The 19,010-nt window shown below is 39.1% G+C and overlaps 1 protein-coding gene across 2 annotated transcripts in view; it reads right to left on the bottom strand.

Annotated features, from left to right (window-relative positions):
- Hdac8 (histone deacetylase 8) overlaps positions 1-19,010 on the bottom strand; it is a 228,389-nt gene that overhangs the window by 123,731 nt on the left and 85,648 nt on the right. The window contains exon 8 of one of the 2 annotated variants that reach the window (XM_077106324.1): positions 2,461-2,633. In XM_077106324.1, the coding sequence (XP_076962439.1) occupies positions 2,461-2,633 (173 nt within the window). Of the gene's footprint in view, positions 1-2,460; positions 2,634-15,945; positions 16,405-19,010 lie in introns of those variants that run through there. The other variant, XM_077106325.1, reaches the window with a different exon arrangement.

Genomic DNA, 19,010 nt, shown 5'->3' with positions numbered 1-19,010 from the left:
GATCTGTATTTTAAAGCTATTGGCAGATCTCACCCTAAAACCATCCAGGAAAGAGAAAAGGAAAGTGCTGACAGAAACAGACTTCCTTCTTTTAATATCAGCATTCCTTTTCACCACAAAACACAAGCCTGGTGGCAGAGATCAAAGAGAGTGAGATGAGGAAGGGACTGTTGATTGACGCTCTGACCCATCTCGTCAGGTCCTGTCACAGTCACCCAGCAGCCATATTACACTGGCTAATAATCAGCATATTTTTGTGCTGAATAGATGTGCTCTGCCATGCAAGCATTAGAACATTGGCCTTTAGCTATATTCCAAGAGCATAAGGGTAAAATGGAATGATTGCCTAACCCCAATGTAGCCTAAAGGAAATAGAATCTGGTCTATTTTAGGTAGGGTGACCACATAAATTATCGTCCAAAATGATATACTTTTAAGAGCAAAAGAGGACACTATTAAATCATTATACTGAAATAATATGTATAAACTGGGACATATGGTCACCCTTTTCTTAAGCCTTTCTACTATTTGAAAGGGCTGGGATGTTTGGTCTTCTGAAGTGTGTCATTTGGGCCTCAACAGGGTCCACTGAAGTTTGAGGATGTGGCTCTTTCTACGAATTGTCTATGTGCTAATAATAACTGAAGCCAGGTGTGGTGGTGCATGCTGGTAATCTCAACTACTTGGGATGTTGAGGCAGGAAGATTGCAAGTTCAAGGCCAACCTCAGCAACTTAGTGAGACCCTGTCTCAAAATAAAAAATAAAATGAGCTTGGATATAGTTCAGTGGTAAAGCACCCCTAGGTTCTTAAAAAAGTACCCTAGGTACTTTAAAAAAAAAAAGCCGAGAGTTTCAGTTCAATATTATGGGTATTACTTTAAAAAAGCATTGACATAGAAAAAAATCAAATTTATAAAATATTTATTTGGTGTGGTTATTTAATTTTTAAAAAGAGTCACTATAAGCTTTGCTTAAGTAGTAAGATGTCTCTGATATACATATAGTATGATGTAATTTGCAAAGATTCCATTTATGCACAGGCATTCTCAGGAAAACACGTATTACATAAGAAAAATTATACTTACATATTCAAAAGCCCAAACTGTGGGCTGAAAAAGCAAAAGGGCTTTAGAGAATGCTAATAGTGAAGGCTGTAGCCTTAGACAAAAATTCCTCACAGATGTATGTTGTAGAAAGGTCTTTTATTCTCCCTTGTTGTACCTGTATCATAATCACCATTCTTAGTACCGTCAAGGAAAGTAATATATCATGCAGGGCTTATCAATTTTATCTTTTTCTTGAGTTGAAGTTAATATATTTCTTGCCAGCTTTTCATAAGAGAGTGTCTCTTGTAAGCACCTTTATTTTGATCCCTCTCGGGATTCAGGCTGCCAAAGGACCCAGTTTGTATATTTGTGTTGAATGCTTACTCATATACATAAGGCCTCAGGATTTCCCCTAATTTTTTTTTTAATAAAAGGTTGACCTCCTCCCCCCAAAAAAGTATTAGCTCCTCCATTATATATATTTTAAGCTCAATCTGTATGACCATTTATTTTAGCACATTACTCTATTTATCCAGTGAAATAAAGATTGTGCCAGGTAGGTAGATGGAAGATCCTAAGCAAGGCATCCTCAAAGGTGCAAAAGCTTCCTTTCTCAAACGTATAAATGCTTCTATTGACATTTATATTACTTATGGTTAAGTAATATAAATATCAGTACATGTGAAAGACAAGAATGCCTAAGAGATCCTGGATGTCTCAATTTTGCTTCATTTAACAAAATCTTGTTTTTTTTCCAGTACTGGGGATTGAACTCAGGACTTCACACATGCTAGGCAAGCACTCTGCCACCAAGCCACATCCCCAATCCCCAAACTATATTTTTTTGGGGGGGAAAGAGTCATTCTTGAATACAGCTTAGATAATTAATACACATGTTTAATACTGATATATGAGTTAGAATTTCAGCAGTATGTTTCCAAAAGATTTTACTAGAACTGAGAATCAAAGACTATACTGAGAAAAGATGGATCAAAGTCAACACTATCTATAATAATGTGCATGTTTTCCTTCTTCTTCTTCTCCTTCTTTTGTTTGGTGTTTGTGGTACTGGGTGTGGATGGATCCAGGTCCTTGCACATGCTAGGCAAGTTCTCTACCATTAAGCTATACCCTCAGCTCCTGATGCAGGTTTAACCAAAGGACATTTACTTCAGGAATTAAAACAGACTCCATTGTGACAAGGAGTCAATGCACAGGTCAAGCGAGGAGGACTGTGTCAGAGTATTTCCTTATGCTGAACTGTGGAGGTGGCAGAGTTCATTGACTCCAGCTTTGGGGACGTAGGCAGGTTGATATTATCCTGTTTAAGAAGGCCAAATTTTCTTTCTGTGCCAATAGACAAAATGTGGGGGAAGGCAACAGATTCTCATAGTGACCTTCCTTTGGACTCACCTCCTCCTAAAATGAGTGTTGCCAGTTGCCACTGAAGGATGTACTTGAGACACTTGCCAATTCCCACTGGAGTCATGTTAAAGGAGCACATGGGATCCCCGGCTATTGTATCAGCTCCCAGCTGCAAGACCACTGCTTTGGGATTAAAGGCTTGGTACACCTCCTTTAGTACACTGTAGAAAAAAGATATAAAATATCAGAAGACTATAGATGAGGCTAGTGGGGTGGTGGGACGAGTTGGACTCACAGTCTACTCAGCTAACAATTAAGGAAAAAGAAACATAACCTGTCAATTTCATTGAAATTTCTACCTAAACAGGGTGAATCAGAGTACATGTGAATCACTTTTTTCTTAAAACCTGACTTACAAAACAAACAAACAAACAAACAAACAAACAAACCCTACCTCCTATTTGTTCACCAAGGAACAAAGTTGCTCTTCTGTTTTAGAACTAACTTTCTGGAAATATTCATATTAATCTCACTTCAACAGCCATAGCACACAGTATATACATTTATTTCATTTTAAAGTCTGGAGAAATAAAACATATACATTGAATAGTTTTTAAGGATTCTTTCTGGTAATTTAAGACAGCAATCCCACTTGGAGTTGATCACCTAATTCTTAATGGGAGCTGGGGGCGAGAAGTATAAGCTTTGAAAGCCTAGATGGTATCACTTACTTTTTATTATGCAAAAGGACTTGAGGGTAATGAAATGCAGTCCTCCCCAATGCATATGTAACCAGGGAATTATAAAGAAGGGAACTGCAACAACTGATCTAAAATTATAAATCTGAAAGCACCCTAAAAGAACAAGTTGCTGTGGGTAATACTAAGTATAATTTTGGGTAGAATTATTCAATGCTGTAGAATCAACCTAATTGCTTTTGTCAACAGTGAGAAGTCTTATAGATGAAAAGGAAGATGTCAATGTGACAGGTGACCTTAGTCAGGCTTCCAATATAATCATTAATTGAACACTGACAATGTCCAGAATGCATTCCTAGGAGTCATAAGGTCCTTGCTCTCAAGGGGCTTACAATCTACTTTCCAGACAAAACATATACCAGTCCTCAAGGGCCTGAGGAACTCTTACAGAGATGTATAAACAAGTGCAAATTAACATACTTCAGAGTTGAGAAAATACAGAGTCAAAAAGTGATCAAAAATGTTGAGGTCAATGACCCTCTCATAATCAACATGTCAAATCACACCAGTGCAGAAAACCCAGAAAAATCCCAGATCCTTCTGAAACAGCAAAAGGAATTTAGGGATATAAAATGCCGTCTTCCCCAATTCATATGTACCCAGGGCATTGAAACTATTGACTAGGGTTCAGCAACAGAGGCAGTCGTTGACTCAAAGCACTGTTTTGTTTTGATTTCTCATCCTCACAGACAAATATTGAGTGATGGTAGAGATTATAAGAATATTATAAAAATTATGACATATGATCCTTAATACAAGGATACTTGGGCTTATTCTCTCTTTCATGTGCTTATCTCCTGGGTGCAGAGGGAAGATAAGCTACCTGAATAGTTTAGACGACATTTATTGAACATCTACACGTACAGAGCACCCTATTAGCTGCTTCTGGGAGACACAGAGGAAGGCGTGATGTCTGTTCTAAAAAGGTTTTCAGCCAAGGGGGGAGAGGGGGAGGCAAGCAAGACTACGGTTCTTTTCATTCATTCTTTTCCTCACTTAATGAGGATCCACTATGTGCCCAGCATGTAACTGTACCAGATGCTGCAAGAATCAAGATGAATCTGGCACAGGTTCTACCTTTGTGTAGCCCAGGATAGAGGGGAAGACACAGACTGTGGCAATAAAAAATTAAAACACAAGGATAAATGAAGCATCAGAGGTGGCACAGAAGAGAGAGTACTCAACTTTTCCAGAGAAAGCTAGAAAAGGCTCTGCAGAGGTAACTCTTGACTTAGGTCCAAAAAGATGAGAAGTACTACAATGAGCCAACTCTTGAGATGGCTAGAATGAAACAGAGCAATAACAACAATTCCTGGTGGGGATGTGGAGAAAGTGGATCACACTGTCTTGCTGGTGGGAATGTAAAATGGTATAGCCACTCTGGAAAATAGTTTAGCAGTTCCTGTCAAAACTAAAAATAGACTTGCCATATGAGCCAGCAATTGCACTCTTGGGCAATTTATTCCAGAGAAGTTAAGGTTTATTTTCATGTAGGAACTCGTACACGAATGTGCATAGCATCTTTACTTGTAATAGCCCCCAATTGGAAAGACTCAGATGTACTTCAATAGATGAATGGTTAAACAAACTGGTTCATCCATACCAGAGGAATATTGCTTATCAATCAGAAGAAACAAACTATTGATACACAAACAAATAAAATGGATGAATTTAAAGGTAATTATGCTGGGTGAATAAGGTCAATCTCAAAAGAATATACACTGCAAAATTTCACTTACATAATATTGTAAAATAGTAACTTATAGAGATGGGGATCAGATTAGTGGATAGCAGAGGTTAGGGATGAGATGCAGCACGAGAGCCTTGTGGTGATGGTACAGTTTTGTATCTTGATTGTAGTAGAGGTTATGTCAGGCTACATATGTGAAAATATCACATAGAAACACACACACACAAACACACACATGCCAACTAGTGAAATCTGAATACAATCTCTGGGTTGTACCAAAATCAACTTCTTGATTTTGATGCTATTCTATAATTTTGCAAGATGTCAACATTTGAGGAAGCTGGAGGAAGAGTACATGGGACTTCCTTGTACATTTCTTTGCAACCTCTTGAATTTGTGATTATTTTCATATATATACATATGAAATATATATAAATTATATATATAATTTAAAATATATGTATTTTAAATTTGGTACTGGGCATTCAACCCAGGGATGCTTAACCACTGAGCTACATTCCCAGACCTTTTAATTTTTATTTTGAGCAGGGTCTCACTAAGTTTTTGATACTGGCCTTGAACTTGCAATTCTCTTGTCTCAAACTCTCAATTTCCTGGGACTAAGGTCTATGCCAATTTGCCTGACTTCTCTAGTGAAATTTTTTTTTTTTTTAAGCAGAGGGGTGGGGTTGTGGCTCAGTGGTAGAGCACTTGCCTAGCACATGTGAGGCACTGGGTTTGATCCTCAGCACCACATAAAATAAATAATAAAATAAAAGTATTGTATCCTTCTATAACAAAAAAAAATTTTTTTAAACAAAGAAGAGCTGGGGGTGGGGGTTGTACAGATCAGTGGTAGAGTGTTTGCCTAGCATTTACAAGGCCCTCAGTTCCATCCCCAGAAACTGTCTGAAAAGAAAGAAAGAAAGAAAGAAAGAAAGAAAGAAAGAAAGAAAGAAAGAAGAAAAGAAAAAAAACTGGAGAAGTTTGTAGGCACTACTTTGGGTGAACTTAGTGGAGTAGGAGATAGGGATGGTTGTGGGAGTTAATGGCAGGGGATGAGGTTCAGAGAAGTGTATGTGCAGAAACATGCAGGCAGGGAGGGAACAGGGAGTGAAGGATGAAGCTAATAGTAAATGTGAGCAGGTAGGTATTATAAGTTTGGGTTTTTATCTAAAGGGTATGAAATGTCTCAAATATTGTGTGTGTGTGTGTGTGTGTGTGTGTGTGTGTGTGTGTGTAGACGTAGGTGCATGCATGCATGTGCACCCCTTTGCGTGTTGGGGCATGATCAGATTTCCATTTTAAAGATACTTGAGCTCTAGGGTAGGGTACACTGAAGGTTGGTCAGGGTTTTTGCAAACATCCAGGTGGATGGATAGACAGGAAGAGATGGATTGGGGAGATAAATTTCCATGATAAAATTAATAGAGTCATACAGAGTGACACATGAGAAAAGAATATACCTATGATGTTTATGACTGTTTGGTAATTAGGAGAGAGGAAAGGATAAAGGAAGGGAGGTGTTTCAGGAAAGTCGTTTTAATTATAGCTAGGAAAGGAAAATGAGTCCTCAAGGAGTTCTGATGAAGCAGGCTCTAGATGGGTAGAGAAAAGGGTAATTAGAAGCTTAGGAAAAGCTAGGGCACTTCGTATATAATAGAAAATTCAAAGCAACTGGTAGTGAGGACAGCTTACAGAGGGCTGGTTCGTGGACAATCATAAATTCAAGACGGCTGTTTTCATTTGATTTGACAATCAAATGGAAACCCCTGGAGAAGTATAAGTACTGATGTTGCTGGAAAAATTATAATTAGGAACACTGACTTTTTGCTATCGCATGTAAGGCCAGAAAGAAAATTTGGAAGCAGAGGAATTGGCAAAAAGACTACTGAAGCATTCTAGGCATGAGAACAACAGGAAGCAAGGCAAGGTAAATATAGAAAAAATTGAGAAGGCTAGGTGACAAGGGAAGGGAGGAGAGTCAAAGGAGAAAACACACCGTGCCCCTTTTCTCCAGAAGTGCCAGGAGAGGAAGAGAGAAATTGCCACTTCCAAATCCAGTATTCCTCTCGCTTGCTCATCAATCATTCCTCTTTTGAAGTCAATGTCATTTGCTTATACTATTCAAATACTATCAGAGTTCTTATCTATAGACCCACAGTGTATTCTTTCGCTCCCTTGAGGATTTCAGCACCTGGTTCATAATTTTTTTTTCTCTCTCTCTCCTTGTCATGGTTCTCTGCAATTCAGTATTCATTTACTCACTAAAACTTTGATTCCAGCACCTGCAGTTCTCTATGCTGTGGACTAGAGATACAGAAATAAGCCAGATCCAAGGAGCTTATGGTCCAGTAGGGGAAGAAAACAGGAAAATCATCAATTATGATAAGTACTATAATATTCATTCACTCATTCATTGATCCATTCACCCAAAAAATGTTAGTTGATTGGCTACTATATACCAAGCACTGGATTGAAAAATGGGTTTACTCTATTGAATGAAAGTGACCTTTTCTTTCTCCAGGGACTATCCTAATTCTCTGACATCACAGTTTCTTCATCTTTCCAACAATAGTGATGTCCAACTGCACTCCACTTTAGTTATTCCCAAGCATGGCCACACTTCAGGGCCCAATAAGGAAACATTTGGAATTGCTTTACTTCTAAGGCCCTGGACTCTGAAATAATGTCTCTGCTTACAGTTTTTATCTTTTCATGTTTCCTATTGCACTTGCTCTTTATTCTCATAATAATTCCCATTCCCTAGTCTTTCCCTGTTTTTCAAGTTCATTAGCCTATTTTAATTTTTTGGTAGTACTGGGGATTGAACCTAGGGCCTTGCAAATGCTAGGTAAGTGGTCTGCTACTGAGCTACAACCCCAGCTCTTTTTATTATGACAGGGTCTTGTTAAGTTGCCCAGGCTGGCTGGAAACTTGGGATCCTCCTGCCTCAGCCTCTAGAGTAGCTATGCTTAGCCTTTTGAACAACTGCCAGGTGATTTCCATAGCGGCTGTACCATTTTAAATTCCCAATAGCAATGGTTGAGTTTTCAAATTTCTCTTTGTCCTCACCAACACTTATTTTCTGTTTTGAATTATTTATAGTTGTTCTGGTGGGTGTGAAGTGGTATCATCCTAGTTCCCTGGGAACTGAACCCAGGGCCTCCTATGTGTTAGGCAAGTGCTTTACCACTGAGCTACACTCCCTATCTTCATTGTAGTCTTGATTTGTATTCTCCTGATGACTGAAGAAGTTGAATATAATTTCTTGTGCTTATTAGTCATCTTCATGTCTTCCTTAGAGCAGTATCTGTTTCAGTCATTTGCCCATTTTTAAACTGGGTTGTTTTTAATATTGAGTTGTAAGAATTCTTAATATATTCTAGATACAAGCATATTAAAAAATCTTTGATTTGCAAAGTTTTGTCCCATTCTGTGGGTTATCTTTGCACATTCTTTTTCAAATATTTTTTTCAGCTGTAGATGGACACAATACCTTTATTTGCTTATTTTTATGTGGTGGCAGGGATCAAGCCCAGTCTCTCACACATGCTAGGCAAGCGCTCTATTATTGAGCCACAATCCCAGTCCCACTTTGCACAATCTTGGTAATGTCCTTTAAAGCACAAAAATGTTCAATTTTAACAAAGTCCATTTTACTTATTTTTTCTTTTGTTGCTTGATTTTGGTGTCATATTTAAGAAACTATCACCTAATCCAAAGTCAAGAAAATTTACATCTATGTTTTTTTCTAAGAGTTTAATAGTTTTTAACTCATTTATATCATTGATCTAAGTTAACTTTTGTATAAGGGCCTAGCATTCTTTTGCATGCTGATATCCAGTTGTCCCAAAGACATTTGTTTAAAAGATTGTCTTTTGCCCCACGGAATGATCATGGCCCATTTGTATAAAATCAGTTGATTGTAAATGTTGGGATTTATTTCTGGTCTCTGAACTCTGATCTATATGTCTGTCCTTTAGCCAGCACCATACTGTTTTGATTACTGTAGCTTTGTAGTAAGTTTTGAAGTTAGCAAGTGTGAGTTTTCCAATTCTGTCCTTCCTTTTCAAGACTGTTTAGCTATTCTAGGTTGAATTTTCATATACATTTTAGGATCAGCCTGTCAGTTTATGCAGAGAAGCCAGCTGTGATTTACAGCTCCATTCCAACCAGGCCAAATCTGTCATCTTACTTCTTCTAGCTACTACCTCTGTTAATGATATCCATCCTTTCAGTCACTTGTAGAGGAGGAAAAGTTTATTTGAGGGCTCACGGTTTCAGAGGTCTCAATCCATAGACAGCAGGCTCCATTTCTCGGGGCTTGAGGTGAGGCAGAATATCATGGTAGAAGAGTGTGGCAGAGGGAAGCAGCTCACATTATGATCAGAATGGAGAGAAGGAGAGGGAGAGAGCGAGAGGGAGAGGAAGAGGGAGAGAGGGAGAGGGAGAGAGGGAGAGGGAGAGAGGGAAGGGGAGGGGAAGGGGAGGGGGAGGGAGGGGGAGGGAGGGAGAGAGAGAGACTCCACTCTCCAGATACTAAACATACACCCCATAGCCACGCCCCCAATAAACTACTTCCTCCAGCCACACCCCACCTGCCTCCAGTCACCACTCAGTTAATCCCACCAGGAATTAATTAACTGATTAGGTCAAGGCTATAACTCAATCATTTCTCCTCCAAACCTTCTTGTATTGTCTCACATGTGAGATTTTGGGGGACACCACATCTAAACTATAACACAGCCCTTTATGATTCCTCCCTTTCCCGGAGTCCTCTTCAATTACCAGTCTTTCTCATGTTTCTCTCCCATTCCCTCCTCTCCACTCCCACTGCAGTGCTCAAATCTAGCCTTTATAAGCTTCTTTGTAGATTACACCAATAGCTTCCTAATTAGTTTCCCTGCCTCGAGTCTCTTCCTTCTCCCATCCATCACACACACTACCATCAAATTAATCTTCCTTAAGAATAGTTTTGATCCAGTCACTTCCTTACTCAAAATACTTCATGTCCCTCCATTGTCTTTAGATATCACTTAAAATTCTTCAGCTATGATGCAAAATCCTTCATGATCTGACTCTGGCCTCGTTTTAAATCTTATTTTAAAAAAATAATTCCTTAACCCACATTATTCTATAGGCAAACTGAACTCTCCATTGTTCACTCACCTTGCCATTTTTTACAAGTAGGCCTTCTGTCATACTTATGACAGAATGTCACCTTTCTACGAGTCTATTATAGCCATTCTTCAAAAGGTAGCTCAAATTCCTCTCTTCTATGAAAGAAAATGATAATAATAGCAGCTAACACTTACTGAGCACTTCATTCAAAGCAGAGCACTGTTCCATGTTACTTTATATGTACTAGCACATTTAACTCTCATAACAATTTTTAAGATAGGTATTATCATTAATCCTATTTTACAGATGGGGAAACTGCAGCACCAAAAGGTTAAGAAATCTATAGAGCAAGCTGGGTGTGGTGCCTCCTGCCTGTAATCCCAGTGGCTCAGGAGGCTGATGCAGGAGGATCACAAGTTCAAAGCCAGCCTCAGTCACTTAGCAAGACCCTAACCAGCTTAGCAAGACCCTGTCTCAAAATAAAAAAGAATAAAAAATGGGCTGAGATGTGGCTCAGTGATTAAGCACCCCTGGGTTCAATCCCTAGTGCCAAAAAAGAAAAGAAATCTGTACAGCATCACATGGCTATTAAGTGTCAGAGCTGCAGCCTGGCACCAGAGTGCATGCTCTAAACCACTGCAAATCTATCTGCTTCCCTGACTTCCTGAGTTACTGTGCATAAGGTCCTTTGCCAGCCACTTCACCCATATTATTTCACAAAACAGCAGCCACCAGTGTCATTATTTTTTTTTTCAGTGTTAATCTCAAGCAAGCTCTGATCTTATTTATTATTCCCTCATTCTGAAATCTTCACTGGCTCCCCGCATGCTTACAAAATATGGCACAAACTTTCATGGCTTAGAATTCCAGCTCCTCCATGAGGTGGTTCCCACCCACTTTACCAATCTTTGCAACTTCTCCCTCTCATGCACTTTACAATCCAGCCAAACTAAACCACTGCTATTCTTTGTACATATCTTAGACTCTCCTGACTTTGATCTTACCACACCCTCTGTGTAGAACATCCTTCCCTACAATTTCTGTGTATTCAAACTTGACCCAGATTTTATAAACGTGCATACACATTCACATATTTCATAAAGATATCATAATTAGGTACCTTTAGAACCCAGATAAAATGTTACCTCCTCAATTAAGCCTTTTTCTGAAGTTTTTACTCCCTTTGAATGCCCACAACATCCTAAATATTATGGTTCTTACAACTTTCAATGTTTCATTTTATTAAAATGTATGTGAATATGAAAATCAATCGCTAAATCTGTCTATCATTTTAAAATTTCCACCAACTTCCTTGAGGGTAGAATCAGTACTTTATACATAGTAGGCATTCAATAAATAGTCATTAAGTGAATAAATGAATGAAATACCACTCCAGATTGCTTTTGGGAAAGTTTCCCTAACCACTATTGACGGTACTTTCTGTTATATTGCAAATCATTAATTTTAGGTTTTGTGAAAGCATAGAATCTCTTCCCCACAAAGGAGGGGGGGAGGACAAGCATCTCATTACACTACATTAGTTAAACTTCCCCATAAACACACAAGACATTCATTTGAAATGCAGTTTTCTTGATGAGAAACCTGATCCCTCAGTCTTCAGCAGTCTGGTTTTCCAGGGAGGCTATGCAAATGAGGAAGAGAAGCCAGGCAGCTGCTCCTTTAGGCCTTGATTTGGGGGAGGGGGGTTGGTGACTGAGGAGGATTAGAGCCAGGGGTGATGACATTCATGATGCTTTTAGGTAAGAGCAAAACACCAAACAAAATTGTGGAGATATTCTCTTTTCTTCTAGTCCAGCAGGGTGGACCACAGCTTTTGCTGTGTGCTCTTGAGATCATTCACTGGTGCCATTTTCCCCTCTAATACCAAGGGATAGATGTGTGTGTGTGTGTGTGTGTGTGCTTTTTTAAAATTAATAATTTAAATCCTAAACTGGGTGCAGCGGCACAAGCCTGTAATCCCAGCAATTGAGGCTGAGGCAGGGGGAATTCCAAGTTTGAGGCTAGCTTCAGCAAATTAGCAAAAGCCTATTTCAAATTTTTAGAAAAGGGGACAATGGATGTAGCTGAGTGGCAGAGCATCCCTGGCTTCAATCCCCAATATAAAAAAAAAAAAAAATCCTAAAAGACTCATCCCAGGACACTAGGATTCCAGAGTGATATTTACAGCAGACTTAATCAGTGCTGCTGGTGGAGGGATGTCAATCCTAACTTTTTTCTCTATCCAGACCTCTGATGCTGGGAGCAGGTCCCCTCGTCTCACTTTCTAGCTTGCATTCCAGCAAGGGCCAGCTTTGCATCTTCATGCTTTCCAACAAGCAGTCTTAGCACCCTCTTCCTCAATAGAGATGAAAGAAAGGGGAAACTCAAAAATTGAAAAACCAAGAAGGGTAGGAGGCAGAGGGAGAGCAGAGAGAAATATTTGGTACTAATGTTTTTTGAGCTCCTCAAGTAAGCCTGAGAAAAGTAATTGCTGGCAGCAAAACCCCTTCTGAAAATATAACATTTAAATCTATTGCAGCATTCGATGGGATTCAGAGGGTGTGTGTGTGTTAAGGACCCAAAGTATCACTAATCGGTCCCAAATGGGAGCCAGTTAATTTTGCATAGGGATTTTTCCCCCTAAATACCCTCAATCCTATCTCAACTCAGGTACTGCTGACTCATTCTGTTACAACTCAACCTGCCAGGGGACGTAGCATATGGTAAATGCCTCAGTGATTCCTGAATATCTATTACAAATGATTCTGGGAGGCAGAGAATTGGAGGGGGGCTCCCTGCAGTGAGGATGATGTGTCATTTCACCAGGGCCATGGGTGCCTCTTGAACATATCCAGAAGACATTTTCATTTCCTATAAGTTCCTTTTTTCTGCTTTTAGCATCAGACAAGCTAAACTGGTTTTTGCCAACGTCTAAAATAAAGCACCCAAACATATACAATAAAAAAAAAATACTTCAACCCCCAAACCCACTCACACGCCAACCAACAAACAACCCTGCATCCCTTTTGTTGTTTGACTTTTCAGGATGTAATCTCTTAACATTTTAAAGGGACATCTTTTCTCTCATTGCCGAGTCCATTATATAGAAACATAGATTCAAACTGGCATCTCTTTAGAACATGCCTTGTAGTAAGTAGTTCTACTCATCAATTATATGTCACCTTGGCAACAGAAAGGGCTGCACGCTATTTTTAGCGAATTATTACTTATCTCTTGCTATACCTCTTAGAAGTAAACCATTCTCATTCACACAAGGGAAAGTGAGTCATCCTGAATTAAAGAACCTTACCAGTGGCCTGGAGTGAATCGTCAGAGCTAGAATTAGAACACTAATTCTAATTCGAATCCAATGCTATCGTCACTAAATCCCAATGCTCTTTGGCTCTTTTCATTTTGAAAGGCTAGAGGCCCCAGCAAGCAGAGTGTATATTATCTGGGCAGGGGGTGGGGTGGGCGGAGAGGCAGGCTGGTCTGAGAGCTAAGCTAACAAACAGAACAAAATGGAAGAAGACTCAAAGAATAGGAGTCTTAGGGCTAGCTGTGCTAATGGCCCTTTGTGTGATCTGGGGTGGGTCATTTCATTGGTCTGCAACCACCAGGGCGGCCCAAGGTGCAGATTACATTCAGCTTTGTGTCATGTCATTGAGTTTATGTCTCATCTGTCTCTCTTTGTGACCTCCACAGCACCCAGTTCTGAGGGAATACTGGCCATGGAGTCAGACAAACTTGGATCCAGGGTTTACATGGTACTTTGGAAAAATCACTTCACTTTTCTGAACCTCAGTTTCCTTCTCTATCAAACAAGAATAACATTCCCCCCATGGGGTTATTGTGAATATTAAATGATATAGCATTTGTGAAAGTCTTCTCCCAGAACCAGGCACATGGTAAGCACTCCATAACATCGACTGAATAAATGAATGGCCTTAAGTCAGGCCCTTCGAGTGCTATGTTAATTCTTTCAGCCCACTAGGATACTGTTGAGTTCAGCACAGCACACCACAGCAGTGACTTCCTGAATAGTACTCTAATGGTCCCCAAAGGCACAGAGAAATTTCATAGTGTCACCGCCCGGTTATACCTGTTCTGGGAATACAGTAATTCATTTTCCAGTGTTGCCAATCTAATACCTTTCACCAAACACAAAATTCACTTTAAGAAGGGGCAAAAACACAAATGCCTTTCTGTTACATAGAAGTTGGAAGAATATATTATTAAAATTGAAACCGACTTCTCTGATTTCTTAGGCAAAAAATCAGATTGGAAGCCAAACAGCTATTTGGCCTTTGCAGACCCTGGATAGTGATGCCCTTGGGGGAAAGGGGAGAGCTGGAGTCATTCCAAACCGTAGTTACAACATTTGTGTGTATATTTACTGCTTGTGCTTATGCTCTATGCACTTAGTTTTTACTCTCTGAAGCCTTGAAGAATTCACAATTTACCTAGAGCACAGTTTAATACATGTGAGTAGAAATATAGGCCTATATCTCTGTTTCTCATTTCCTAATCATATTTTCTCCCCTCCCTATATAACTGATACCTCTTCTTTTTCAATTCAATTGTTCTGCTTTTCGAGCATAGGTGGACAATCATGATTTGTTAACAATACACATGCCCCTGGCCCTTCCCTCACCCTTCTTTACCCAGGAGGGCCTCCCTAAGATTCAAAGCCGAAATCCTGCCATATAGTTAGCACCTGGCGTAGCTCATCAAAATATAATATCCTTTCCCAGATGATTGGAAATCTCTGCAATGCCGTCACACAATGAGGTGTGCAAGAAAGAGTTTGGGGATTGATTTTCATCATTAACTTGATATTGCATGGTTTTTGTGGGACTTAAAAAGAAATGCATTTTTATTACTTTTAAGTACTGCACATAGAGTAACTCCAACTCATCATATTTTAACAGTTATTTTTCTGGGGCAGGATGTATTTTAAACATGTCTATGTTAGAGTGTCTGGTGGATCATTTAGGATCAGTGTCCTGTTGCTTGATGAAATCCAGATCACTTCGATGAAATCCAGATGGGGAAACTGGGTCTCTGGCAATGGCTGCCAGATCTTCTCCATATGAAATCTCTCTAGTCTGTATGCAAATTCAAAACTCCATATCCTGGAAATCCCAAACCAATCAAGTGGCGCTCAGCTTCTTAGTTACTGGACTAAACACAGGGAAGCGATTCATTCTTCCCTGAGGAAATAAGCATTTCTTACATACATCTATCTTGGCACAAAAAGGGCTGGCTAAGCAAATTAATAGTGTAAACAGGATTGCACTGGGGAATGTTTGTCCTACTTAGGAGAATAAAGTTTTTATGCACTTTGTGCACATCTACTTACATACAAATAATTGATATGCTAATTACAAATGATTCTTAAAGACCCTTCCCTGAGGTGCTCTACTATGCTGTTAGTCTACTTTGAATTACTAGCATGTCCAGTGCTTGAAAGTAATAAAAATGCATTTAAAAATATTCTGTGATTTAGTCTGGCTTTCCTCTAATTAGGCTGAATTAGTGAGGCTTGCCTATATTTAAATAGGATAGATATTTTTCTACTTAATCCTTAATACATTTAAGATGCCCCAACACCCCTTTCCCCCATCCCTCCCTTTCCTCTTCAGAATTGTTTCACAAAGGGCTGGCACACACACCCCCTTCCATCTCTAGTTCACTACTCAACTGCGCTTGCATCATCTCTAGGCAAACGCTGCCTTTAGTCCCTGGCACACTTCCTCCTTCACTTGTTAACTTGTTAGCCAGTTATTTGAGATGACTTTATTTTTTCTTTTGCAGAGATATTTTCTTTAGTCCTTCTTTAAGAGCCAATGGGTATGGATCTTTCTCGATTGCACAGTGGGTAACAGTGCACACAGACAAAAGTCCAGTCAAACTTAGCATCAGGCTTTTTCATCAGGTGGTGGATAGAGGATTTGAGTAAATCTCTGTACGATTCATGTCAACAGAACACAGTGAAGCAGCTCATCATTCCTGGCAGCTGCTAGGTGTATGGCAATGTCAGGCACAGTCATTCAAAGCCATAACATATTACAGCACAGTCTAAACAGTAATTTTTCTAGGCTAGACTAAAGGGACAGAATAGTGACTACAAAATATGGGATGGGGAGGATTGGGGCAAGGGAAGGAAGTGCCTGGTATATAGAAGCTGAGAGGAGTAATGAATTTTGATGTTACAACATACTATTAAGCACAGATAAAGTTAAGTTAGGAATTCTTTTCAGAGAAAATCTATGTTGAAGGGTGTGATTCTCAAGCTTTCCATTTAAGCAAGGTCTTCCTGCCTCTGGATAGTTTCAGAACATGTTCCAGCATCAGAATGTATTAAATTGTTGCCAAAGAATCAGGTCACTTTCTCCAGGGGGCAGAGATCAGTCAGCACTAAGAAGAGAGGAGGGAAAATGCACATCAGAATGACAGAACAAACCCACAGAATTCCAGAACATTGTCCTCCTTGACTGAAATGGAAAAAAATACCATCTATGAAGACTTTTTCACTTGGTGTGTGTGTGGGTGTTGGGGGTGGGATGTTACGGTAAAGCTCAGGAACTGGTCATGAAAGACACCAGATGAGAGGGAAAGGAGGAGAAAATAGGCACTGTTCCTCTAACCACCTGGATTTAAATCCCTAAGGACTAGGTGAAGGAAAAAAGTACTCACTGCAACCCTAAACAATTTCTGGAGACTGGCAGGGTGAGCTCATTTAGAGTTGAGGAAAACTCAGATAATGAACCACAGTATCCCTCCCTCCAAATTATCTTACATTCTTAGGTACTTAATGTATTTTGAATTCAATATCTTAAAAGACACATCAAACTAGGAAGAATAAATGAATAGCCCACTTTGGCCTCATTTCCACCTGTGGCTAACATTAGCAGTGAATTTAATTAGTGTCTGAGTCATCTATTTTTCTAGAAACAATAGGCAATTTTACATCTGCCACACCACAAGGAGAGGCAGGATAGACATTTATCAAATAGAACAAAAGCATTTATTACAAATACCTTACTTACAGAGGGCTAAGTTCCTGATGCAAGGCTTACAGAATGAATTGGCTACTTCCTTTACCTTCATCATTGGGCAAAAGTGAGCTAGTGATTACTGAGGTAGTATAACTGTGACCCAACTGAAGGGTGGTAGAATGATTGTGTAAAGAAATCCTGCTAGGGCTGGGGATGTGGCTCAAGCGGTAGCGTGCTCACCTGGCATGCGTGCGGCCCAGGTTCGATTCTCAGCACCACATACAAACAAAGATGTTGTGTCCACCGAAAACTAAAAAATAAATATTAAAAAATTCTCTCTCTCTCTCTCTCTGTCTCTCTCACTCTCTCTTAAAAAAAAAAAAAAGAAAAAAGAAATCCTGCCAGCTCTCTGATTGTAATAAAAATGGGGATGAAGATGAATGTAAGGGGGTGGGGAATATAATACAATTGAGGGTTAGAGTGATTGCCTAGCATGTGCAAGGCCTTAGGTTTAATCCCCAGCACACATGCGCATGTACACGCTCTTGTGCGCGCGCGCACGCACACACACACACACACATACACACACGGAGACAGACAAATAAGTCTACATAATTATTTGTTCTCAAATGCAAATTCCTAGAGAGTCCATCACTCCTTATCAAATGAGAGAGAATTTTAACAATTTGTATGCTTAAAATATTTACGCATGAATATGTGAGTATGCATTGCTTTTGCCACGTCATGAAGCCAAAGGGAATGTAATTGTTGGGTTCCCTTTCACTGAAGATTTACTGCTTCTATAACTGAATTATAAGAACTCTGGAGTCCCAAGTGGAAGATAATTTCCAGATGACTTATCATTCTAATGAAAGAAAAACCTATCATCATTAAAACATCTCTGCTTTAAATATTAACATTAAAAGTCAATAGTGAAAGGAAACATTTCCCTTAAATGTCCTTTAGTGATATCCCTTGGTTCTCATTTTATTCAATTGGTACTGGCTGAACCACTTATAGCACGGAGAATCTCCACCCTATATGCACATATTAACTTTTGCCAGGACTGAGAGATGGTATAAATTTTGCCTATAGATGCAGAAATGCAAAGTTAAAAATCTTTAGCAATACTAGCTGTTAAAAACCACATGAAAAAGATGTAATTCCACGAGAAGATCTCTATAAAATGACATGTGACTCTGTTCACCTTCTAAAGCAGGAAGTCAGGATTTTCTCCTTTGAAAATGAAGGGAAAAGAGGATTTACAGAATCTCCATATTTCCAAACTTTAATTAGGAATTTAAAACCTAAGAAGTAAATTCTGGCAATATTTATTCTTATTTTCTGCCCATAAAATTACAAATTAAATCCTGAGGATTAAGAGATTCTTATTTTTGGCAAAACTCTAAATTGCACTTTCACAAACATACCCAATAGATTGTGTATACTATAGATCATGTGGTTCATTTGCATAAAGCTAAATAGTTTCTTTCTCTTTTTTAGGAGCTTTTCTGCAATCCCTGAGATAAAAATTCCCAAGAAGTATTGGGGGGTGGTATTTTTCTTTGCAACAATGAAATTTCATACTTCCATGTGATACTTTGGAGTCAAGGTAGTCAACGGTTAAGAAGTAGACAGATAGGGATTCAAACTCTGGCTTCACTATTTCCTAGTTGCTTGATTTTAAGCAAGTCAATTTTTTCTCCAGTTTTATCATTTGTAGAATGAGAATAATCATACCTACTTTTAGAGGCATTACAGAATGTAGATTGTTACAAAGATCAAGAGAAGAAATGTAAAATTTTAGTGCAATTTCCTTCTTCTAGAAGCGAGACCAGGGTGCAGAAGCCTCGTCTCTCATTTAACATCACCAGTGCCTAGCATAGTGTCTGTCATAAAGTAGACATTCAATACAATTTTACAGAATGAATGAATAAAATAGTTTAAAAATATTTAAAGATACACACTTAAATTCAATAGGAAAACATGTGAAATGTTAAGGCCAGCACCAGATACAGAGTAAAC

This window comes from Callospermophilus lateralis, chromosome X (genome assembly GCF_048772815.1).
Source record: "Callospermophilus lateralis isolate mCalLat2 chromosome X, mCalLat2.hap1, whole genome shotgun sequence".
Lineage (NCBI taxonomy): Eukaryota > Metazoa > Chordata > Mammalia > Rodentia > Sciuridae > Callospermophilus > Callospermophilus lateralis.
This window is presented reverse-complemented; position numbering and strand designations above follow the sequence as displayed.